Raw genomic sequence first — 25,723 nt, 5'->3', positions numbered from 1 at the left:
TTGGAATGTGTTTCCTGTGGATAAGTGGGGGACTGCTATATTCAACCCTTGCCTCCTTTGTTAAGTTTATTCCTAAGTATTTTATTCTTTAATACTATTATAAATGGGATTGTTTTTTATAATTTCCTTCCAGATTGTCCATTGTTAGGGTATAAAAATGCAGCTGATTTTTGCATGATCATGTATCCTGCAATTTTGCTGAACTTATTAGTTCTAATAGTTGTGTGTGCGTGTGTATGTGTGTGTGTGTGTGTAATCTTCAGGGTTTTTTATATATAAGATCATGTCCTCTGCAAACAGATATTTTTTCTTCTTACTTTTGGATGCCTTTTATTTCTTTTTCTTGCCTCATTGGTCTGGTTAGGAGTTCTAGAACTGTTTTAAGTAGAAATGGTGAAAGCGGGCGTTCTTGTCTTATTCCTGACCTTAGAGAAGAGGCTAGCAATCTTTCACATTTGAGTTTCCCCCCATCCCCCAATTCATGCTTTGATTTAAGCCTTTGGCTGAGGAGGCAAACTAGTTAAGTGAGAAAAGTTAAAATAGTACTGCAATTGTGAACTTATTTTTGAACTGTAAATTCTTTATAAATTTTTTTTTTTCAATGTTTATTTATTTTTGGGACAGAGAGAGACAGCATGAACCGGGGAGGGGCAGAGAGAGAGGGAGACACAGAATCGGAAGCAGGCTCCAGGCTCTGAGCCATCAGCCCAGAGCCTGACGCGGGGCTCGAACTCACGGACCGCGAGATCGTGACCTGGCTGAAGTCGGACACTTAACCGACTGCGCCACCCAGGCGCCCCTGAACTGTAAATTCTTATGAAATTAGCTTCTGTAAAGGAGGCTGCCCAAAGGTTTAAGCCAGAATAAATGGGTGGAGCACCTTCATGGTTTTAGAAAAAGTTGAGGGTCTTAAAAGTCAAAGAGGTTTTTTTACCTTTTCAGGCTGTGCAAGCACATAGATTTGCATTTACACTTTGTTTTTACCCTTATACTGTAAATATATCTGAATATATACTGTTTGGTGTAGGGCTGAGGGAATAGCAGTTGGGGAGAACAGAGGGAACCAATATCTGTAGATAGTTTGGGGTATATGTTAGTTGCTTTTATTGGGCTTCTGCCTGTAAAGTATTCACAATAATGACAGCAGTAACAGCTACTGCACCAGATCCTGCCCCAGCCATATTAGACATATTACCTCCTAAAGCCTCTCATTACTATATGAGGTGTAGTCTTTAGTATCGTCTTGTTACAGGCGAGGAATCAGTCCTCAGAGGTCAAGGTGAGGGTCCTAAGCTATCATGTGGCAGTGCCAGGGTTTGAAACCAAATCTGATTGTATAGCTCTGCAACTTTCCCCTAATTTGTTGTTTTTGTTTTGTTTGTTTGATTTTAATTCTGCAACCATATCTTAAGCTTCTTTATTTTTTAAAGTTTTTTTTTAAAGATTATTTATTTTTGAGAGAGAGAGAGAGAGCGAGTGCACGTGAGCATGAGGGGGAGGGACAGAGATACAGGAAGAAAGAGAATCCCAAGTAGGCTCCATGCTGTCATCACAGAGCCCGACATGGAGCTTGATCCCATGAACCCTGAGATCGTGACCTGAGCCAAAACCAAGAGTTGGACGCTTTGCTGACTGAGCCATCCAGGCATCCCTTAAGCTCCTTTAAATACGGACCTACGGGTGTCTGGGTGGCTCAGTCAGTTGAGCGTCTGACTTAAGCTCAGATCATGATCTCACAATTCTTGAGTTTGGGCCCTGCGTTGGGCTCTGTGCTGACAGTTCAGAGCCTGGAGCCTGCTTGATTCTGTGTCTCCTTGTCTGTCTTTCTCTCTGCCCCTTCCCCACTCACACTGTTTCTCTGTCTCTTAAAAATAAATAAACATTAAAAAAATTTAAATATAGGCCTAGACTCATTGTTGTCAGTACAAGGAAAGTGCTGATCATCTAATACATTAAGGTAGAATCCTTCACATATATTTTTTGGTTGGTTAATTTGATCTCTGAGATGCTGATATCACTTCTCTGGCCAGCCTCTCTCTTAGCACCGTCTCTTTGTGCTTGATTTTCTTTAAAGGCAAGAGAGGGCTGTGCTGAAATTGAGCCAGGACTTTGTATCATTAACACCCCTTTAAAGGGAGAGGAGAGCCATTTATGGGTAGATCTTCTACCCAGAGTAGAAGCCTTTTAATTGAGAATTAGTGACCATTAAATATTACTCATTTTTACTATTACTGTGTTAGTGCATAGATCATGCTGACATTTGGTTAACTCAAGCAACTCTATATTAAGCAGTAAGAACAATAATAGTTATTATCGTGCATAATGCTATCATTGTAATATGATTGCTTTGAAAGATATCACATTTGATCCTAAGCAGATGAGGTAGCTGAGACTCAAGTAAGTTAAGTGACTTGTTCAGGGTTGCCTTGCTAGACCATTCCATCAAAAGCAGGGCTCTCATGTTTTTCTCCATCTCAGGATCTGTCCTTTTGTCGCATATACATACATACATGCAGATGTATATATTTGTTTGTTTCCTCAAAGAAGGAAGGGGCCCCATCTGACATCACAGATGTATCTTTAGTGCCTCGCATAGAACCTGGTACATAGTAGAAGCACAGTAAGCATAAAGCTGGGAATCTGGAAGTAGATTGTATGGTTCCAAGTTCAGGACTGTATCACAGTTGTCTTTTGGGGTTAAAAAAAATTAGAGGGCACCAGGGAAAAAAAGAAGTGGTTAGATGTTGCTACTCCCTTAACTTGGACATTAAATGTTTAAACTCATTGATTAAAAACATCTTTTTACGGGGCACGTGGGTGGCTCAGTCAGTCGAGCATCCGACTTTGGCTCAGGTCATGATCTCACGTTTTGTGAGTTCCAGCCCTGCATTGGGTTTGCTGCTGTCAGCCCAGAGCCAGCTTCAGGACCCTCTGCCCGCCCCCTCCCTCCCCTGCTCACACACACTCTCTCAAAGAATAAAAAAATAAAACCAACAAAAACCTTTTTACCTTTTTATTGAAGTAGAGTATATGTTTATTATTTTTTTTAAAGTTTATTTATTTGGGAGAGAGAGAGTGAGTGAGAGAGAGTGCCCAGGTGTGTGCATGTGCACAGGGGAGGGGCAGAGAGAGGGAGAGAAGGAATCCCAAGTAGGCTCTGCATTGTTAGTGCGCGGAGTCCAACACAGGCCTGAACCCACGAACCCTGTGAGTTCATGACTTGAGCCAAAATCAAGAGTCAGATGCTTAACCGACTGAGCCACCTAGGCGCCTCTGGAAGTATAGTATACATTTAGAAAAGTGCACCCAATCATATGTATATTACTCAGAGGATTTCCAGAAACTGCATACATTTGTGTAATTGGGACCTAAAAAAACCTGAACGTTATTAGCACCTCACACATCCTCCGGTGCTCTCCCCTTCCCATCACACACGCACAGAATAACCACCATCCTGCCTTCTAAAAGCAGAAGTTGGTTTTTCCTTTTTAAAAAAACTTAATATAAGTGGAATTTGTAACCCACAAACTGGCATTTTGTGTCTGGCTTCTTTGGTTCCGGCATTGTGTTTGTGAATTTCTCTATTGTTGCGGATATATTCATTCTCCTGGCTGAGCAAGGACTGTTCCATTATGTGAACATACCAGTTTTTCTGTTGTGCTGTTGAAAGACATTTGGGTAATTCCGACTTTTTGTCTAATATGAACAGTGCTGCTGTGAATATTCTAGTACATGTCTTTTGGTGAATGTTATGTATACGTGTCCGAACCCTCTGGATTTTAAATTAAGAATAGGATAAATAAATATTTAAAAATTATTTTAGTTCCATATTGTAATTAAAGGAGAAAGCTAAAGATGGAAGACAGAAGAGGGTAAAGAGGGATAGAAGGGAGGCAGAAGGACAGTGTGACGGGGAGATACAATTAAGGAAGAAGAAAAGAATATAGAGAAGAAAGGATGAAGAGAAACAGAGGCAAACATACAGCCATTGACAGGGGCCCCTAAATTCAATGTCCTAAAAAACTCTGTCCCAGTCTTGAGGATTGGCTTCAAGGTATTATCATTTCCTGAAATGTGCCTCTCTCTACACCCCATCATCACCTCTCTGAGGCTCTCTGACTTCCAGTCTACTCATTTACCTCCGTCTGTTCGGTGGACTCAGGTCTCCAAACGGACGACAATTGTATATACTTTGTTCTTTTTTTTTCTTAAAATTTTTAATGTTTATTTTATTTTTGAAAGAGAGACAGAGCATGAGCAGGGGAGGGGCAGAGAGAGAGGGAGACACAGAATCTGAAGCAGGCTCCAGGCTCTAAGCTGTCAGCACAGAGCCGGACGTGGGGCTTGAACCCACGAACCGTGCGATCATGACCCGAGCTGAAGTCGGATGCTTAACTGACTGAGCCACCCAGGCTCCCCTATACTTTTTTCTATGAAGAAATGAGCAGTAAATGAATGTAGCTTTTGTGAATAGTATAAAGCTCTTTTTTCATAGGCTGTCTTTGCCCTCAGTAGATCTGTGAGGAATATTTTTATAACCTCTCCTTAAAAATTGTTTTAAACACATGAGACAACATAAGTCTCCGAGAGACTGAGCATCTCATCCAGGGTTACTTAGCTGACAAGTGGTGGAGGCCAGGACTGGATCCCAGGACTGGATCCCAAGTCTATTCTACCAGACGTTATGTATTTTTTCTAGAGGGCATTGGCCAGGAAAAGATAGGAGTCACTTGTTAAGACAGTATACTGTGGAATGGGTTTTCTAGCCATATTTATGCAACATCTTTAGATACGGACATAAAAAAAGCCTCTGTTACTGGCTAGAATTCAGACAGAAATTTGTTAGGCGATTGAGACTAAAACTTAAACATCAGGAATAGTTCAGTTTTAGAGCTCATTCAGAAAAAGTAGCTATCTAAAATAGCAGTATTTTCTAGGCAATAATTTACTACAAATGGGCTAGATCCCAGATCATTTGACAGGAGTTTGTAGATGCCTGCAAATTAAAGACTGAGGGGAGGGAATCCAATTTCGTAGTGGGTACTGGGACAGAAATTCAACATGTATTTATTTTATGGTCTCTCACTGAATAACTCTTTGACCTAAATTATCAGACTCCATTTATATATATATATATTTTACATTATTTAAGTCATTGAAGAGTTGGAAGCTTGGATGATGTTGCAAATCTTAACTAAAAGTGTATAATTATTGGCATTGTGGAATAATTTCTTATAGCACATCACTGTGTATTTAATTTTTCCTAAGAATATTACATAATGCTTTTGTGTAATAAAAATATCTTTAGGAATTGTTTATTGGCAGGTTTTTACAAATATATTTATTAAGTCCCTCTTTATACATGTTATGTAAGAAATAAAAGAATATGTAAGTCTGAAGACAATTCTGCTGACCAAAATAGTTCAAATGGAGAATTGAAAGTATAGGGGGGTTGGCAGAATTGCTGAGATAAATTATTTTTTAATTTTTAAAAAATTTTTTCAAAGTTTATTTATTTTTGAGAGACAGAGAGCGAGTGGGGGAGGGGTAGAGAGAGAGAGACACAGAACCTGAAGTAGGCTCCAGGCTCCGATCTGTCATCACAGAGCCCGATGTGGGGCTTGAACCCATGAAGCATGAGATCATGATCTGAGCTGAAGTCGGACACTTAACTGACTGAGCCGCCCAGGTGCCCCTGAGATTGGCAGTCTTTATGCACGCGTGGAGGCCTGGCATTTAAATCTGTGCTGTACTACCTCTAGACTTTCTTAAAAATTATGACTGACTGCCATGGATTATGCCAGCTGTCATGTTGCAAGATTGGGTGACCCTCCCAACTAGATCATCAAATTAGTTAATATCTTCTTATGAGGAATGAGTCCAAGAACATGTTGGAACTACATCTGGGTGCAGATGAAGTAGTGTTGCAAATTCTGAGCAGTCAGATAATCTGATGATAAATTTTAAGCAGTGAACTGTGTTGATATTACTGACAATTTAGCAGAGATATCAAAAGAACACTTGAACAAATTAGTAGGCTTGTTACTGTGATGGGGAGACCAAGGTGAATAGGGAGAATGGGGGACATCAAAGTAAAGCAATTTATCTTCCTATCCAAGGACCTTCAGCATTTAAAGGATCTTTTGAGAAGTGTTCTCAACTCGCCTATGGTGAAAGATAAGAGTTTAAAGATTTTTTGACTCTGTAACCAACTGATACTTTTGTAAAATATAATAGAAATGAATTACTAGAAAAATGAAGTAAAAAAGACATGAGATACAAGGCCGGGTTTTAAAATACTGGATTCATCAGACTTAGTACTGGTCTTACATATTGCTGTGAAAGTTTCTGATTCTCAGCTTCTCTGTTTATCTTATTACAGATTACTAACAGTTTATAGTGTAGCACTAGCCCATGAATCCTACTTTGAGTGGCATTGTTCTAGAAGGATTTCTGCATTCTAACAATCCAGAAGTTGGCCTTCGTGGAATTCTGTTTGAGAGTAGAGATAGTTACATTATTTAAGTCATTGAAGACTTAAATAATCACTAGTACATTAGTGATAAGTAATTCCTAACTATACATTAGATAATCTAGGCTATTGCTGTTTTTTTCTTTTTAAACAAATATGGTAGAACAAATATGGTGGATGGTTGTAAGAATGAAGACTTCTCTCAAAATTACTAAACTTTTCAGTTAGTTGGGACAGTAAAAACTGAGAGAGCATCATTGCTTTGTTTATGTAATTTGCTTGTATTATTTATTTTTGAGAGAGAGAGAGAGAGAGAGAGCACGAGCAGGGGAGGGACAGAGAGAAAGGGAGACACAGAATTGGAAGCAGGCTCCAGGCTCTGAGCTGTCAGCACAGAGCCTGACTTGGGGCTTGAACCCACAAACTGTGAGATCATGACCTGAGCCGAAGTCGGAGGCTTAACTGACTGAACCACCCAGGCGCTCCTATTCACGCACTTTTTAAAGTTCAAACATTTGTTTTGCTATTTGCTTATTAGAGTTGTATGTAGATTTATATTTTCTAAGTTGGTGAGCATCTTATATCAGGTCAGTGACTTGGGTGGCATTTCAGTTTTCCTGAAATTGTAACTGATGAAGATTTAGTGACTGTGCTAGGCACATTAGGTCAACTTTTCTTAGGTTGTTTTTGTTAAAATGTTGTCACCTGCCCTTTCAAGTTGGTTTTATGTAGTTCATGGTAGAGTTCATTTCTTTTTAAAAACTTAATAAAGAATTGGTGTTGGCTTTAGAATTCATATTATACTATAATATTGTCTTAATCTAGTTGAGGATTATAGAATTTCAGGATTAGAGGCATTAAACTCTAACGACTACCATGTGTTAAATGAACCCCTTTTAGGCTTCCCTGACAAGTGACTGTTGAGGCTGCTCCAGAGTATCTTGTCCCAGGGAAGCTCCCTGAAGCCCAAGGCTGCTCGTGGGGCCACTGATACTGTTAGAAACGGCTTTCCTATGTTGACTGAACCTTATTGTGTCACTTCTACCTCGTGGTGCGATGTAGAACAAGCTTAATCAATCCCCCTTGTGATAACACTTCAGTAAATAAAGATAGCTATCGTGTTGTATATACTTTTCTCTTCTGCAGGCTAACATGGAGTCTTTGCTTATAACCATGTAATTTGTGTCCTTTCAACATCCCTGCTGGCTTCTCAGTGAGATGCAGTCAGTCTCTGTCCTTCTTAAAGTGTAACACCTAGAACTGAATGAAGTGAAAAGAAAGAATAAATAAAAAAGGAGAGGATCTGTATGGTTTACTTGCAGAAATGTTAGTAATCAGAAAAGCAAATAGCAGGCTACTGCGTATATTCTGGAAAAAAAGAATAAAGAACATTTCCCATTACATGCAAAAAAAAAAAAATCTAGAATTCTACGTATTTTGTAGAAGATCCCAAGAACAAATTAGATTGAGAGTATCATTTTAAAGACCAATAAGTTCTATGCCACTCACCATCACAAAACATTGACCTGCTTCCAGTCTCTTCTTGCCCTGTCTCACACTTGGATAACCCATTGTGATACTATTCTCTTTGTTCTCCTGGGGGTCTCCTGCTCTGTAACATGAGGAGCATTATCAGCTCCATTAGATTTGCTTTAGAACCTAGAAAAATCATTTTACTGCCAGATTCAGTCTCTTATTGTTCGGACTACCTCTGAGAATTTTTGTCTGTGGAATGAAGAAGGTATAGTAGTATGGTGAGGGGGTCAATTGAAGTTCTTTTTGTTTTTTTTTTTAATATTGGAAATTATTGCCCAAGTGAATTAAGGGTTTCATGAACATAGTATTTGAGATGGACTCTCCGTCATATTTTTGACTTTGCAATTTATGCTTTTGAATAATCATAATAGAACGTACTTACTATGTGCTAGGCACTCTTCTAAATACTTTATGTGTACCAAGTCACTGGATCCTTATAACAACTCCACGAAGTGGGGCTGTTACCTCCATTTTGTGGATGAGGAAACCAAAGAAGAGACAATTTATTTGACTTGCACAAGGCTAGAAAATTCATAGTGTATAACAATAGTATCTCAAGGAGCAATCGAAGAAAAAAATCCCCCCAAACCATTGAAAAACTGAAAATACATGGATACATTTATTTAAAAAATTTTTTTTAACATTTATTTATTTTTGAGACAGAGAGAGACAGAGCATGAACGGGGGAAGAGCAGAGAGAGAGGGAGACACAGAATCTGAAACAGGCTCCAGGCTCTGAGCTGTCAGCACAGAGCCCGACACGGGGCTCGAACTCACGGACCGTGAGATCATGACCTGAGCCGAAGTCAGACGCTTAACCGACCAAGCCACCCAGGCACCCCGGATACATTTATTTATCCTATTACCCTGTAGTTCCAGGTATGCTCATGTAGCAGATGTCCTTTCGTAATCACCTAAGTAGAAAAATTTGAGGATTTCAAAAATGTTTCTTCCATCTTTAGACAGCACCTTTCACCAAAAGGAAAGAGAATCTATTAATTCCTTCTTCCCTTCTTTTCCACTCCTCCATTCTCTCTCTTTCCCATTTTACCTCCACCTTCTCATGTTTCCACTACAGCTCATTCTTCCACTTTTTTTCTTCTTCTCCCTGTTCTTTCCCTCCACCTCTACCAGTTTTCCATCTACTCTTTTCTGTGCCCTGTGCCTTTGTACTGTTCATATTCACTTGAATATATTTTTCATAAGAAAAGCATATGCTGACGGGCAGCTCAGTCCATTAAGTGTCTGACTTTGGCTCAGGTCAGGATCTTGCCGTCTATGGGTTCCAGCCCCGCTTTGGGCTCTGTACTGACAGCTCAGAGCCTGGAGCCTGCTTTGGCCCCTCTCCTGCTTGTGCTCTGTCTCTGTTCCTCAAAAGTAAACATTAAGCAAATTTAAAAAAGGAAAAAAGAAAAGCATACAACTGAGCTTTTAGTGTGAGGCATTGTGGAGGTACAAACATAAATGCAGCAAGTAACATGAAAGCCAGTAAGAGAATGATCACAGCTCTGCTAGTTCATTCCCTTGAGAGTCTGTGCTACATGCCAAGATACTTTCCAGTCCTTCCCTGTAAGGAGCAGGAATTGAGATTGGGATTTAGATACATAATATACAAGTGGTGTAAAATATAAAGATCCCAGAATGCAGAGATTTGGGAATACATCCATTTAGGATATGTTTTGGGTCAAGGAATGAAAATGGTGACCTAAAAAGTTTACAGGAATATTTTTACAGAACAAATTCAAAGAGTTTAGCATAAAAATTGCCTTTTATGAAATTGTGTTTCTCCTTAAATGTATAGAAATAGTATGTAAGTTGGCCTTGTCCTTGGAGATTTCTCATACTATTTATTAATGAAAGAACTACGGGGCGCTTGGGTGGTTGTTGCTTGGGCGTGCGACTCTTGATTTCGGCACAGGTCATAATCCCAGGGTCATGAGATCCAGCCCCATGTTGGGCTGTGTGCCACGTGTGGAGCCTGCTTAAGATTCTCTCTCTCTCCCTCTCTCCCTCTGCCTCTCCCCTGCATGCGTGTGCTCTTTCTCTTAAAAAAAAAAAATAGTAAGAATTACCAACATTCCCACAGTTGAGATAGGAATCAGTCCAGGATATTTATGTAATTTGTTTTGACTTTGACATGACCTTGGAGTGTGCTTGTCATCCCCAGCTCCACTTGTTCACCTGTACTATTTATGGGGCAGTTATCAGGTGCTGCTGTGTGCCAGCAGGTGGGCTATGGGGCACTGGATCCAAGGTTTCATATACTCTGTTTCGTTACATAGCTTTCAGTCTAGCTCAGTATCTGTCTCCTTGGTTTTTGTCCCCATTTGAGGACAATTGTAGGTAAATAGTTTCATTCCCCTACCTACCAGATCTAACTCATTCTTAGAGGCCAGCTGTATTCCAGTGAACCTTCCTTGATTACCCCAGCTAAAAGTGGTTTCTCCGCTCTGGCAACTTCTATTGTGCTTTTTTTCTTTAACCACTAATTTGGCAATTAATCATGTTAATTGCTTTGTGACTTGTATCTATTGTTGTCTTGGATTGTTATTTAAATTGTGCTTATTTGACTTTCATAGGTTTGATTTTTGTCTTCTGATTTATAGTTGCAGGTTCTTAAGAGTAGGGACTCCTTTCTATACTCTTATAGCAGTGATTGCTAAACTTTTTTTGATTATACACCTCAATTTAATTAGGAACCCTCAATACATGCATACTTACTTAATTATAACCTATCTTTATAGGTTATAAAACATATATAGGATATAAATTGAAAATCATGAGATAAGATAAATAAACAATATTGTAACAGTAATTCTTATTACATATAATAGGGTATTTTCACCTGTCATTCCTGAAAAAGAAATTTGCAAAAATATATGGATACTAATGAAAGAAGTGCAGCGTTGACTGTATACACAATGCCACAAGACCAGTTTTTAATTCCACTTGGTCGTGTCGGTTTGATTTTAACCACCCTGACGGGTGTGTGGTGGGGCCTCATCGTAGATTTAAATTGCGTTTCTCTAGTGACTAATTAGGTTAAGCACGTTTTCACTTTTATTGGCCATTTGGATCCCTTTTTATGAAGTATTCCTTCAGGTCTACTAACATGTCTTTTTCCTATCAATTTATAGGAGTTCTTTATATATTTTAATATCAGTGTTATGTGTTGCGAATATCTTGTCTCACCCCATGGTTTGTCTTTTCACTCTTTAATGTTTTTTTTTTTGTTGTTGTTGAACAGAAAATCTGATAATAATATAATCTGATTACCCATCTTTTCTTTCATAGTAGTACTTTTGGAATTTTCATGGTTTTTTTTTTTTTAATGTTTATTTTTTATTTTTGAGAGAGAGATATAGTGTGAGTGGGGGAGGAGCAGAGAGAGAGGGAGACACAGAATCTGAAGCAGGCTCCAGGCTCCAGGCTCTGAGCTGTCAGCACAGAGGCTGATGCAGGGCTCGAACTTGAGAACTGTGAGATTATGACCAGAGCCAAAGTTGGACGCTTAACTGACTGAGCCACCCAGGCATCCCTGTCCACCAAGTTCTTGAACATATTCTGTTTACTCAATTAACCCTCCCCCATTTTCTTTTAAAAATATTTTGCTTTTGCTTTTCCCCTTCTGAGCTTCAATTCACTTGGACTTGATGTTGTGAATGGTATGAGGTAGGGCTCAGGTTTCATATTTTTCCCATAAGTATGTCTAGTTGACTCAGCACCATTTATTGAAAACAATTGCCTTTCCTTAGTGCTGTGCAGAGATGCCTCTGTCATAAATTAAGTGTCCAGATGTGTGGGAATCTCTCAACTCTATTCTTTGTCTATCTTTGTATCAATATTAATATTTTAATTACTAAGATTGATGATAATTTTTGATATTCAGTAGAATATTTTCTCCTATTAAGCTTTTTTCTTACTGTGATAAAATATACATAAAATTTATAATTTTAGCCAACTTTAAGTGTTCATCTCCGGGCATTAAGTCCATTCACATTGTTGTGTAACCATCACCATTTATCTCCAGAACTTTTCCTCTTGCAAAATCGAAACTCTGTACCCCTTAACTACCATTTCTTCCACTGTCCCTTCAGCCCTTGGCAACTACCATTCCACTTTCTGTCTCTGTGAATTTGATAACTCCAGGTACCTCACATGGATGGAATTGTACAGTGCTTGTCCTTTCGTGACCGGCTTATTTCACTTAGCATACTATCTTCACGGTTTATCCATGTTGTAGTGTGCAGCAGAATTTCTTTCTTTTTTAAGGCTATTGAATAATATCCCGTTATACATGTATGTCACATTTTGTTTATCCATTTGTCAGTCTCTATTGACCCTGGGTTATTACCAGTTTTTGGCTATTGTGTATAATCCTATCAAGCTTTTCTTCTTCAAGAGAATATGGTCTGTTTTTGGTTCTTGGCATTCCATTTACATTTTAAAATCTACTTTGAGGTTCTGTATCAATTAAGGAGAACTGACATCTTTTTCATTATGTATCTTTTCATTTATGAACATACCTATGTTCATTTATTCGTTTTATTTTCTTCTAATAACAATTTTCTACACAGGGATCTTGCTCATCTTTTGTGACACTTATTTCTATATATTTGATAGTTTGATGTTACTTTTGATGGCATCTTTCTAAAAGTTTTTATTTTTTAACTGGCTGTTGATGGTGTGCAGATATATGTATACAGTCTACAGTTGATGTTTGTGTATGTCCTTTGTTTAGCAACTTTGCTAAGCTCACATATTTCCAATAATGCCTACGAAGGTTTCAAAAGCTTTCTATATGCACATATTATCTTCACGCAAGTGTAGTTTTATTTCTTCCTTTCCCATATATATCCCCTTATTTCCCCATGCTACTCTGTACTTGATAGGACTGTTGGTATAGTGTTGAATTAAAGTGGTAAGAGTGGGTGTCATTTCATTCTGTCTCAAAGGGAACAATGTAACATTTTGTTATTAAATGCGATATTGTTGCAGGTTTTTTTGTAGATGGCCTTTATCATAGTAAGGAAGCTACTTTTTATCCTTATTTGCGAAGAGTTTTTAAAATCATGAATGGATGTTTCATTTTATCAAACACGTATCCAGCACTAATTGAGATAATCCTATTAATTTTCTCTTTTATTCTGTTAACAGAGTGAATTGAAAGCACCTATTAGAAAAGAAGAAAGGTTGAACATTAATAAGCGAAGCATCATCTCAAAATATTAAGATTTCCCCCCCTCCTAGTTAACTGTTGAAAATAGTGGGTGAGCCTATCATTCCTACTGGAATCATATTGTACTTTAAATCACATTTTTTGTTATAGGAACACCTACTAACATTTAAAAATACTTCCTCCTTTAGAGTTGAAATCTATCATTTATAAATGGAGATATAGCATATAAACTGGGAACAGCAACTGATGCCACATGAACTGGCAAATACATGTTTTTCTGAATATTTTAATTTTATAATTTTTAAAGCATTCTGAGCTGAGTCACATATTTTGGTGATGGCATTTTGGAATCCTCTGCTAAGAATTGGATCCATCACTTTCTAGTAGGATCTAGAAATAGATTTCAGGCTTTAGAGACGTAGAGGATATATGTGGTGTATCGGGAACATCATATGTCATCAAGCACATAGTGCCATTCTTCTGAATGATGTAAAAAATCTATCTCAGTGTAACTTTATTGCCTCCTTTTACCAATTTTAATTCATGAGTCTCCTTGTAGAAAGGCCCCAACTTGACCTAGTGAGTTTTGATGTAGTCAACTAGATGGGCCGTAATTCCCTTTTAAGGCGGAGGGTGTAAAAATCTGTGAATCAGAAGGTCACATGCTTTTGTGGATAAAATGCCTATTTTATAGGTTACTTAGTAGCTGTTCACATAGCCTGTGGCAGTCTCCTAGCTTCTTTGCTGCTGCCTTTCAGTCTATAAACCATGATAATTTTGAAATTGCTTCGGTCTGAGTGGAATCATTGATGATAGGGTTAATTCAGGGAAAATAAATTCTCTATAATGAAAAGGTGGTGAATATGAACTAACAAGAATTCACTCTAACTTATGACTTGAGAGTCATTTACCAGGCAGTTATTGGTCTTTGAGCCTATTTTATTTCACAGTCACCTGTGATTTTAGATTGCCAGAGCTGAAGACTTCCTTCTCAGCTGGTGTTGAATATTGTTGGTTAAGCACAAACGTCATTATCAAGAAAACAGGAAGCTATGTAGGAGAACGTGCCAAATGGTAAATTAATAGTGTAAAGGAAACTGACGCAGACTCAGGGAAGGAACCCTGGACTCATCTACTTTGTTCTTTTTAGGTGGCTTGGAGAGTAGAAATGGTTTAAATCATTCTTTTTTTATTTTTTTTCCCCAGAAAGCTGATCAAGTAATAGGTTTAGTATTAAATTGCAAAGCATATGCTTTACTTATATTTTGCATGATCTTAAAAATGCTGATGTCTTCAAGGTTGTAGAGTATCTTTGTATAACTTTGTTAATCCAGATTAGTTGTTGGCTGTCACTAAAATCATATGAACTGTAGAGAAATTGTCAACTTTTCCTGTTTATAGTGATACCTTAATAATTGGAGTCAGATCTCAGGGGCTATGAGCAAGTAATAACTTAAAAAGGATTCAAATCCAAATTTACTTTCACTGTTTATTTAAAGAGTTTGCTAAATAAGTCAATAGTGTTACCATTGTAGAGCCTTTTAAAATCAATTTAGGAGGGCCCTCTTTTGCATCATTGATTTACATGTATATAGTTCTTATGCTAATTACCGCTAAATCATTTTCTTTTCACTAAAGCTGGTAGGGGAGAACACTGTTTTTGGCAACAGTTTGTTAGCCTTTACTTTTTATTATTTTAGGTACTTAATAAAATGGCATTTATTGACAGATTTATAATTCACATTTTTTTTTTTTTTTACTAATTCTGATGGTTTCCCCTTTAAATATTGAGGGATGATTTGGAGTGGTGTTTAAGAAAATGGGCCCTGGAGCCAGACATCCTGGGTTTGGATCCAAGTTCTGTCACTAACTAGCAAGATGCTCATCTTCCCTGTGCCTCAGTTGCCCCATCTGTAAAATGGAAGCAATAATAGCATTTATTTCTGAAGGTTGCTGTGGGTTTAAATAGTTCAATCTAATTAAATAATTTAGAATAGTACCTGCCACATAGCAAATGCTCAACAAATGTTAGTGCCTGTTGTTATTATTTATTGTGAAAACGGTAATTTTAGCAAGTGACTTTAAATATAAATTCTGAGTTACATGTACAGCTCTTCAAAGGGAGGACCTCTTACAAATAATCACACTTTTATCTCAGAGGTGAGGATAAGAGTATCTTCTTAATTCCAGTTAAAGCATTAGTTTTTGTCACGAAAAGAGCACAAGACTGGGAGTCAGTTTATGCATTAATTCGGCAAATCTTTATCTCCATACGTAGTTGTTGGAGTATCCGCATCCTGGACACCAGCTATCTATATGCTGGAGATTTGCAGATGACTGAAGGATGCCTGTGTCAGGGAGACCAAGGTGTGGCCCGAATGCTCTGGGAGTGCTTTCCAGTCCCAGTGCTCTCGCTGAGTGACTGTGAGATCCTTGACCTTCACTGTCATTGTAAAATGACAGTTGCTGACTTGAGTTTATGATGATAAGTCTGTACTAAAATGTCATCAGTGCTGGATGCTTAGTACTATGCTAGATGCTATACTAGGACATTTAAAAAAGTATAGAACAGTTTTAGCACCAAGAATCTTATGACATGGTTGGGAAGACAAACCACAGTTGGAAACTAGATAAATAATAATCTTGGGAATCACGTGATTAGATGTAAGCTAAGAGATGGATGCGAGTATGTGGGGGTTGTTATGCTTAGCGTTTTACTGTGTGTGTAGTTAGCTGGCTATAGTTCTGTAATAAGGCACTACAGTCAACTGCCTGGTCTGATGCCTTCGGGAATTCCGACTTGATAATTCCCACGTGCATAACCTGCAGAAGGTGGTTGTTTAACTCCCTTTGTTCTCCCATGTGTTAAACTTTAAAATAGTGCATTCCCAGCACATTGAGGTGATTAGAATTTAGTAAAAGATACATTTTAAGGCATAGTTCTTCATCTAAAAACTTTTTTTTTCAATATAATGCCAAGATGTTTTTTTTGTTGTTGTTGTTCTCATTACTGCTGTGTTCTGTGCACCTAGCACAGTGCCTGACAAATGGTAAGCACTCAGGAAATAAAGTTGAGGGACAAATTTGAAATTACATTTAGTTGTCAACAATTTTTAAATCATTCAAAATTATCTTGTTATTAAAAGATACTCAGTTTGGAATACTGTTTTTTTGTTTTTACGTTTATTTGTGTTGAGGACGAAGCAGGGAGAGAGAAAGAGAGAGAGAGAGAGAAAGCATGGGGACAGAGAGAGAGAGAATCCCAAGCAGGCTCCACACTTGTCAGCATGGAGCCCAATGTGGGGCTTGAACCCACAGAACCGTGAGATCATGACCTGAGTCCACGTCAAGAGCAGGTCACTCAACTGACTGAGCCACACAGGCGCCCCTGGAATTTTGGGTTTTAAACCTCAGATCTAACTGTTAGGACAAGTTGCCATTATAAAAATAGAATTTTAATGAAGCCAGCAGCCTTTTAGTAGCTTTTTCATATTCCTAAAAGGAAATGATTTTCTAGATGAATGAACTTCTCCACTGTATTAGTTATCTGTTACTGACATCTGACTGCAACATCCTGCGGGACTCTATACAACAGCTGCCTAGCCAGGCCATTCCTGAAACCTGACACAGAGAAACTGTGAGGGATAATAAATATTAGCCGTGTGAAGTTTTGTGATATCGTAATATAAAGACTTTCATATCTATTTTACTTGAAGACTGTTCATCAGTAGATACCCTGCGGTTTTTCAAATAGAAAAAGGATCTCCTTTTTAAAATATTTATGTAATTACAAAATAGTTCATGTTCATCACAAAAATCAAAATAATGCAGAAAGGTAATCAAAGTTGTAAAAATTACTCCAAATCCTGCCACATTTTGGTGTCTCTCCTGAAATCTGTTTCTATGTGTAGACATACATACACATAGGTCTGTCTTTTCCATAAGTGGAAGCATACCATTCATGTGTGTTTTTCCATCTTTTTAAACTCATGCCCTTGTTTGAGTAACAGAAAAGCTAATGCCCTCCTTGAATGCGATTTGAAATTTCATAGTAAATTAAGTAATGTGACCAAAACCGATTTTAGACAGAGGTAATTTAAGAAAGGGAAATATTTTTAGTTTAATCTTAAAAGAACTCTCAGGTAACATGACCTTGACTTGTTTTCCATAAAGCTGTTGATCCTAGGTAAGATGGAAGATAGAGCACAGTAGATATTTTAAATAATTTGCTCAACGTTTCATTGGAGAAACTGAGCACTGTTGAGGAGTGAGGCCTGCTAACGACAGCTTAGTCTTCCCCTGTTGCCTTGAATGGATAAGTTCTTGGCCCACATTTGTATATTCCTCTTAGCAAAGCAGAAACCCTGCAGTTCACTGGAGATTAACCATTTTAACTTGGGAATGCTTTTTGGGGAGTGTGACCCCTGCCCTCGTCCCCACTCCAAGTAAGTGATTTTTCCGACAATATACAGCACTCTAAAATGAGTTTTGGCAAATTTTTCTTCTGTCTTTTCTGTGATGTTTCCATGGCCCTTATGGATTGGCTAGCCGCCCCCCCCCCCCCCCCCCCCCCCGTTACTCGGGCTGTTTCCGCATATGATATGGTTGGTTGTCTCACACTGTACACTCTCGATTCCCCTTCTTCCTAAACTTGCTCTCCTTCTAGTTGTCCCTAGTCAGTAAATCCATTCCTCCATTGACACCGTGGCTCCCCTAGTCCAAGTATCATCTTTCTTTCCTGAAGTGGACTCCTGTTGGTTTCTGTTTGACTTCTTTACAGTCTCTTTTTCCATACAGTAGACAGGGTGATCTCTTAAAAAGCATAGAATCAGATAATATTACTCTTCTTAAAACCCTCCTTTGAGCTTGGAATAAAACCTGAATTAATTGCCACCACCTACAAGGCTCTGCGCGATCTGTCCCTTGCTTACCCCTGTCCTAATCTTTCTCTGTTCTCTCCCTCATTCACTCTGCTCTAGCTGCATCGCCCAGACATATCAAGATTTCTTCCCCCAGATATATGCAGCTCGTTCCTGCCTTCACGCCTTTGCACCAGCTGCTTCCCCTGCCTGGAGTGCTCTGCCCCAGAACTCGCCTGGGTAGGCCCTAAGCCCGTGGTGTCCTGCAGGTTTCGGATTTCACCTCCTCCGAGGTCTTCCCCAGTCTTCCAGTGTAATGTAGCCCCCGATTCGCTGCCACGCCACTTTATTTCCTTCATAACATGTAGCAGTTTCGAACCATCTTTATATCTTCCTCTCTTGTTTATCGCTTCTTTTTCTTTTGCCAGAATTTTAGGTTCCATGGGAGCGTAGATCTTGTCTGTCTTGTCCACCCTGTATTCCTAACACATAGAACAATGCTCAGTAAATCTTACCTAAGTAAAAAAAAAAAAAAAAAAAAAAAAATGGGGAGGGAACCACTCAGATGGAGAAATGTGCTTTTTAGCACCCTAGGGTGGCTGGAGCCAAGCTGTTCACGTAGGAAGGGAAGAAGAGGAGGGACAGAGCACAAAGCACTGTTTTAGCCCAAGTTAAAGCATAAAGTAAATAATACAAAATGTGGCCCAACAGTGAATGTAACAATTGAGAAACTAATTTCACGTTGAAGAAGGACTAGTTATTCAGACAATCTAGAATCCGATTAATCCTCAGGATTTCCTGTGCTGTTAATAACTTCAGTTGCTAGGCTATATAAGATATTTTGATCTAATATAAGATAATTTGATCTTCATGCCTCAAAGAGGCATTGATTGTGAATGTTTATTATATTTTGTTATTTATTAAAAAATAATTTTAAGGCATCGTTCATGGAATATGTGCAAGAGAAGAAATTCTTAGTGTTGCTTGTAGGACCAATTCTGTCATTAGACTATATTTTGTAATGCTTTAATTTATGTGTTTTCCATAAGTTTTCAAATAACTGCTGTGCTATGGTCTAGAAAAGATTGTACTATAAGGGAAATATTTTAGTACCTTTAATAAAATATACCCTGGAGATTTTTTTTTTTAAATTGAACAGTAAAGGAAAATGTGTTCTTAAAACCTATAAGAAATTAAAATCGTTTTACTCTGCAATTACTAGTTTAGCTTTGTTGTTTAGTTTATAAACTGTTGTTTTTTGTTGTCCCCTAAAGATAAGAGGAGAAATCAACCTAGTGATTTATGATTAAATACATCTGAGTTAAGCTTTCTGTCTGGTTCTTTTCTCTGTTTACATTTTGGGAAAAAGTTATGGTAAATCTAATATGAGATCTGAGTTAGCTTTTTTAGAGTCCACTTTTCTCAAATTTATTTTCACATGACTGTTGCCTTCAAAGTGGCCATCCAGGGAAGTTGTACATTTATTCCAACAATGCTTCCATTCCTTAAAATAACTCTTTTCAGAGATGCTTCATAGTCAGTTTTGGAATTATGAAAGAAACTTAGCATTTTTTGCTTTATTTTATAATTGAAAAACCTCAACTTTTAAAACTAAATGAAGACATATAATTTCCTCAGTTGACTTTGTATTAATATTAATTAACGAAGCCAGTGCTGCTGTCATGCAGTTGAAGTTATGACCTGTGAGATCATGAACGGTATCTTGTAAATTTGTTTAAAGAACAAAGAACATTGTTTAACTTTGTGAAGTAATAGATTGAAAAGAAACCAAACACCTGAGTGACCAGTTCACCTCCTTTTAAATTTACACTTTATCTGAAACTGAGGGCAGTGCCTTGTGCCCCTCTGTAGAGGGAAGACAAGGGGGTGCCAAATGGAGAGGAAGCACCTCCCCTTTGGGGAGAAAGAGGATATGACCTGGTGTCAGGAAAAAAGGCCGAAGTGGGCTCTTTTTAGTACTGAGTGAAAGCTAAGAGTCTATATTTAAAATCTGCCCCTAAAACTACTCTTCTTTTACAATTCTTGGCATCAAAGAGTACAGACCTGTTTTGGAAGATACACCTACTTTGAAAGCCCAGATACACGTATTTGAGAGGAGTAGCTGGAGCTTTGTTGGTGTTTGTTGTTAGAAGGCATTTAAGTTCTATTGTGAGATAAATGGATCATGCGTTTCAGGGCAGGTCTTAATGTCTTGGCCTCTGTGACCATCAAGGGCTTTTATTTTGTTTTATAAGCCAGTGCTTTAATCTTTTATCTATAAAGATCACTTTTTTATTTACTTTATTAAATATCATAAACGTGTGGGTTTTTTATTAAAAAAAAATCTTTTCTTATCTTTCTTTTTTTTTTTTTTTTTTTCTAAAGCTGCACATCATTGACTCCTGGACCTAACTGTGACCGATTTAAACTGCACATACCATATGCTGGAGAGACATTAAAATGTAAGTAAATGATGACTATTTTATTGAAAATGTACATTACAGTGCTAGTTATCAGACTTTGTGCTTCAGTTTTTATTTCTGGCTATTAGGTATTATCACTAGGATTTACCACTTAAAAAATAATTTTTTTAATGTTTATTATTTATTTTTGAGAGACGGAGAGACAGTGTGAGCAGGGGAGGGGCAGAGAGAGAGGGAGACACAATCCAAAGCAGGCTCCAGGCTCTGAGCTGTCAGCACAGAGCCCGACACAGGGCTTGAACTCACGAGCTGTTGAGATCACGACCTGAGCTGAAGTCGGATGCTTAACTGACTGAGCCACCCAGGTACTCCTAGGATTTACCACTTTTAAAAAATTTGTCTTCTGGGGCTTCTGGGTGGCTCAGTCAGTTAAGCAGCCGACTTCGGCTCAGGTCACGACCTCGCGGTCCGTGAGTTCGAGCCCCGCATCGGGCTCTGTGCTGATAGCTCGGAGCCCGGAGCCTGTTTCAGATTCTGTGTCTCCCTCTCTCTCTGACCCTCCCCCGTTCATGCTCTGTCTCTCTCTGTCTCAAAAATAAATAAACGTTAAAAAAAAAATTTGTCTTTTAATTTGAGTTCTATTCAAAGGAAGGCAGTTGGCAGGGAATAAGCGGTGGTCAAATAGGCATACACTGAAATTCTTAGTTTTTAGGACTGTGTAGTAATTCTTGAATTTTTTCCCCTCTACTGACAGATCTTATGTAATTTGTCAATAAAGAGAGTCCATTGCTTTAAAATACCTATTTAGAAACAGCTTTTAGGTAGGAATGGCTTCTAACTCCCTTCTGGAACTATTGCTGCCAAGAACCAACTCCTGATTGCCACCCGAGCATAAGAGTCTTCCTTCCCTCAGAGACTCTTGGCATAGATTAGGATTGTCAACAGGTTACCTCTTTTATAGCAAGGGTTGGAAATGCAAATGGCTACCGTGGCCAGACTAGTCACAGAAATGAGGGGGACAGGCTAGGTGTGACAATTGGGCACACCTACCGTCTTGAGGGGACTGCCTCTGTTGAGAGGTGGAAATCTGAACTTTTGTATAAATTCTTTCATTTTTGGGTCCCAACTACTTTTTCAAAAATTAGAAACATAGTGTGGGCCAACATAAAGTGGGTCAGACCAAATGTGTGTGGGCCTGGCTCGAGCTCTTCGACCACTGATTTGTGATCTTGATGAAGAGCAGTCAAGACCTACTGTTGGGTTTAGTCCACCGTCTACAACATCTGCCTACATTGTATCAGCCCTTCTCTGCTGTTATTACCAGTGCTGATGCTCTAGTGCAGCGTGGAAATGATGGTGGCTTTGGTGGGTTAGTCCCAATCTCATCAGGAATTTTCTCTCTGGAGCCTATTCTTGTGGCAAAGAAGGTATTGAAGTCTCTCTGGTCTTGAACAGAGGAATAAGGAACATAAATGTTAAAGATGGGACAGATGAGTAAATAGTGCCTTTCAGGCTGCGGACTATTTATTTATTTATTTATTTACTTATTTTATGAAATTTATTGTCAGATTGGTTTCCATACAACACCCAGTGCTCATCCCAACAGGTGCCCTCCTCAGTGCCCATCACCCACCCCCCCCTCCCTCCCACCCCACATCAACCCTCAGTTTGTTCTCAGTTTGTAAGAGTCTCTTATGTTTTGGCTCCCTCCCTCTCTAACTTTTTTTTTCCTTCCCCTCCGTCATGGTCTTCTGTTAAGTTTCTCAGGATTGTGGACTCTTTTTAAATTATAGGCCACCAGGGGCTACATCTTAATATTCTGTAGCATCACAAATGCAACATTAAGCAAAAAATATAGGACATGCTGTCTTGTTAACCTGGCGTTACTATTAGATCATTCTCTGGAAACCATTAAAATACATAAGAATTTCACCTGCCTGAGGTAGTGGGACATTCTAGATTGTTTCTGAAAAAATTATTAACTAAATTTAGAAGAAATGATCAAACTAAGTCATTCATGTGGCTAAAAATGTAAAAAAGTCCAGAAATTTTTTACACATGAAAGCTGTAGGCCTCTGTTAGGTTTCTTCCCAAGCCCGGTCCTGTTTCCCAAGGGAGTCACTTACATTTTTTTTTTTGTAAAACTGTTTCAGTATGTAGTTCTTCTGGGGCTGCTCTCCATATGTCTAAATAATGTTTATGCCTCTGTTTCTTGACATCAATTGTAGATATTATTATCTTTTGACTCTCTGCTCTGATACATAAAGCATTGGCCTGTCTTCATTGAACTCTGTGTCTTTCTTCTTTCTTCCTCTTCAGTGCAATTATATCGCCACGATTGGTTCCTATGTTGGTTACTCTGTAGCTTGAACATTTTTCCTTTCTTTCTTAAGGACCACTGTCAGCATTGTATGGCACAGTTAAATGAACAGCTCCTAAAACATTCGTAGCACGTGCCTGGCACGCAGTCAGCATCTCTGCACACTCGTGACAGCTACTTGGTATACTTTTTTTTACTTTCCCCTTAACCATAGAGAGTGTCTTTTGGCTCCCCACTTTGTGAGATGAAGGTATTAGCTCCCGCCCTTCCCTCCATGCCTCTTCTTTCACCTCCCAAGTTTTGTATTCTTTTCCTTTTGCATCGTCAAAATTAATAACCTATCGTTTGTTCTAAACCTAGAGTTGTCTTCTGTGCTTCGTTTATAAATTGCTTGAATGCTCCTGTACAGTTATCTCTATGGGATTTGCCTGTAGCCTTCTCTTCCTTTTTCTGTAGTCTGTGTATTGAAAATTCTCTGTTTTGGTAGAATTAAAACATAATTGCTGGAACACAGTAAAATACCTTGCTTAGATTCCACTTCTCTCTCTGCTCTCCTCCCTTTCCTGTAGCCCTTCCTGATCAGTTTTATTTACCATACTCATAACTAGGTATCTTAATTTCGAAGAGCTCTCTCTTGCTTTTGCTTTCTGTTCCTCTTTCACAACATTTTGTTTTTATTTTATGAATATGGTATCTTGAAAGCTTTCAAAGAATGTGGATTTTTAAAAAAGCTTTCTTAATTATTTTAATTTTCCCCAGGGATTGTATTTTTGTTTGTTTATCATCTTTTCCCCTCTTTACTATTCTGGAGTCTTTTCTTAAATAACAGATGGGTTTCAGTTATCTATGTATGTTTATGACAGACAATAAAACATTGAATAGGACTTCTTTATGGGTAAACCGAGCTTACTGAGTGGTGGATTAATCATGGACGAACTGTTAGTATGAGGAACTCCTATGTGTCATATTATGGAGTTCAGCTGTTCTGGCTCTCCCCCAAATTGTCCTACTTTTTTTTAGCAAATCCCCTTTTTTCAAGGGGGCATACACATCTGGCCACCATACCAGTTTTGGGGGATGGGTATCATAGACTCTTCCTCATGGAGCTTGTAGTTAATTTCCCCATCCTTAGCCCCAGTTTTCATTTTTCCCTTTCCTCACCCTGGAAGACTACAAGTTTTTATGGGTCCACCAGGACAGAGGGCTTCCCTCTCAGCAGTAGCCTCTTCCTCACATTCCTGCAGCCAAAGCTTTCTCTGCCCTGTCTCATCAGTTTCTACTCTCCCATTTGCATTCTGCCTTCTAGGAATTTGCGGAAATTGCTCATCTACTGATTGCTATTCCCTTCCCTTCCTCTTCACTTAATGTTGTTTTGAATTCTTATTTTCTGTGTTTCATTATCGTTTAATGGGAGGGTGGGTCTTAGGAGGGAGAAGAAATAAATGTGCGTGGTTAGTCCACAGCCTTTTTGCCAAAAATGATGGAACCTCACAAAGATCTTACTAGCTGTATGAGTTTATGCTAGAAAGCATTTACTAATCTATACCCTTTCATTACTATAAGATTTTCCCAGGGAATCTCTTATAATACTGATGATTAGGGTATTTGCCTGGAATACCCCATATAAGTTAATTATGTCCTCTTAAGCTACTGCTGTATATAATTATTATGTACTAGGGACTTAATTTAGGCTGTAGAATGCTCTGTAATGAATAAAAAATGAACTTTGTATATTGAGGTTCTTCCACATTAAGGTGAGTCAAGGTTCTAGCCTGAAACAGCCCACAGCCAAATAAAAGGAAAAGACAATTGATAACGAACTACATTTATAAAAGTTCATTGAATTTGAAGAATGAGCTTTTTTTTTTTTTCTTCTGAAATTCTTGATATTATTTAGGAAGGCTTTCTGAAGGATGTTGGTCTTATGATCAAGCTAATGTTAGAATCCCTTGCTTTAAAAAAATTATCTGTTAAACTTGAAAAGTGGCATACACTTTGAGGTACCGCAGTGTTTCAGCATGGAAGCCAAACTACAAACCTTTTAAAACTTCCAGATGGAAATTGTTTTTTGATAGCTGTTGAAAATGTGATAGAATTGTCAAAAATAAATCAACTACATAAATTATGAAACATAAGTCACTGTTCTCCTGACAGTACAAAAATGGAAAAATTTACACGAAGAAAATCAAAACAAACCTTTTGAGATAGTTAAAACTTAAGTGATGATCAGCAGAACCATCTTTACTGGACTGGTGTTTTGTAAATCTCCCCACATAAATTTGTTCATGTCAGTGATTACATAGCAAGGTTATTTTACTTTCCTTAGTTTGTATAATATTTAGGTTATAAAGTGTCTTTCTACAAAACAGATGAACATAGGGGAAGTGAAGGAAAAATGAGATAAAAACAGGGAGGGAGGCAAACCAGAAGAGACTTTTAAATACAGGGAACAAACTGAGGGTTGCTGGAGGGGATGTGGGTGGGTGGGACGATGGGATAGATGGGTGATGGGCATTAAGGAGGGCACTTGTTGGGATGAGCACTGGGTGTTGTATGTAAGTGATGAATCATTGGGTTCTACTCCTGAAATTAATACTATGCTGTATGTTAACTAACTTGAATTTAAATAAATAAATAAATTAAAAAAAATGAAAAAAGTATCTTTCTTTGTGACTATACTTACTTTAAAATTACAGTATTCCAAAATTAATTGTTTCTAGCTTTTTTTTTATATATATAAATGTTTCTGAGAGGAGTTTGTTGAGACATGATGTGTTGGTAGAAGTAGTAATGTAGAACACTTAGATATTTTATTAACCTCGATAATTAGTATAGGTTTATTCTGTGTGCTTTGAAGTTCATGGAAATAGATCATTTGCTGTATCAACCAAATTTATTGTAAAAGAATAAATCATTCAAAGCAAATCATGAATT

General features: G+C 38.2%; 1 protein-coding gene across 3 annotated transcripts in view; it reads left to right on the top strand.

Annotated features, from left to right (window-relative positions):
• The window catches only part of BABAM2 (BRISC and BRCA1 A complex member 2), a 400,445-nt gene that overhangs the window by 18,816 nt on the left and 355,906 nt on the right, over positions 1-25,723 (top strand). For all 3 annotated transcript variants that reach the window (XM_047853047.1, XM_047853045.1, XM_047853046.1), the window contains exon 3: positions 20,432-20,508. In XM_047853047.1, coding sequence (XP_047709003.1) covers positions 20,432-20,508 — 77 coding nt within the window. The remainder of the gene's footprint in view (positions 1-20,431; positions 20,509-25,723) is intronic.

Source organism: Prionailurus viverrinus, chromosome A3 (genome assembly GCF_022837055.1).
Source record: "Prionailurus viverrinus isolate Anna chromosome A3, UM_Priviv_1.0, whole genome shotgun sequence".
In the NCBI taxonomy this organism is placed as follows: domain Eukaryota; kingdom Metazoa; phylum Chordata; class Mammalia; order Carnivora; family Felidae; genus Prionailurus; species Prionailurus viverrinus.
This window is presented reverse-complemented; position numbering and strand designations above follow the sequence as displayed.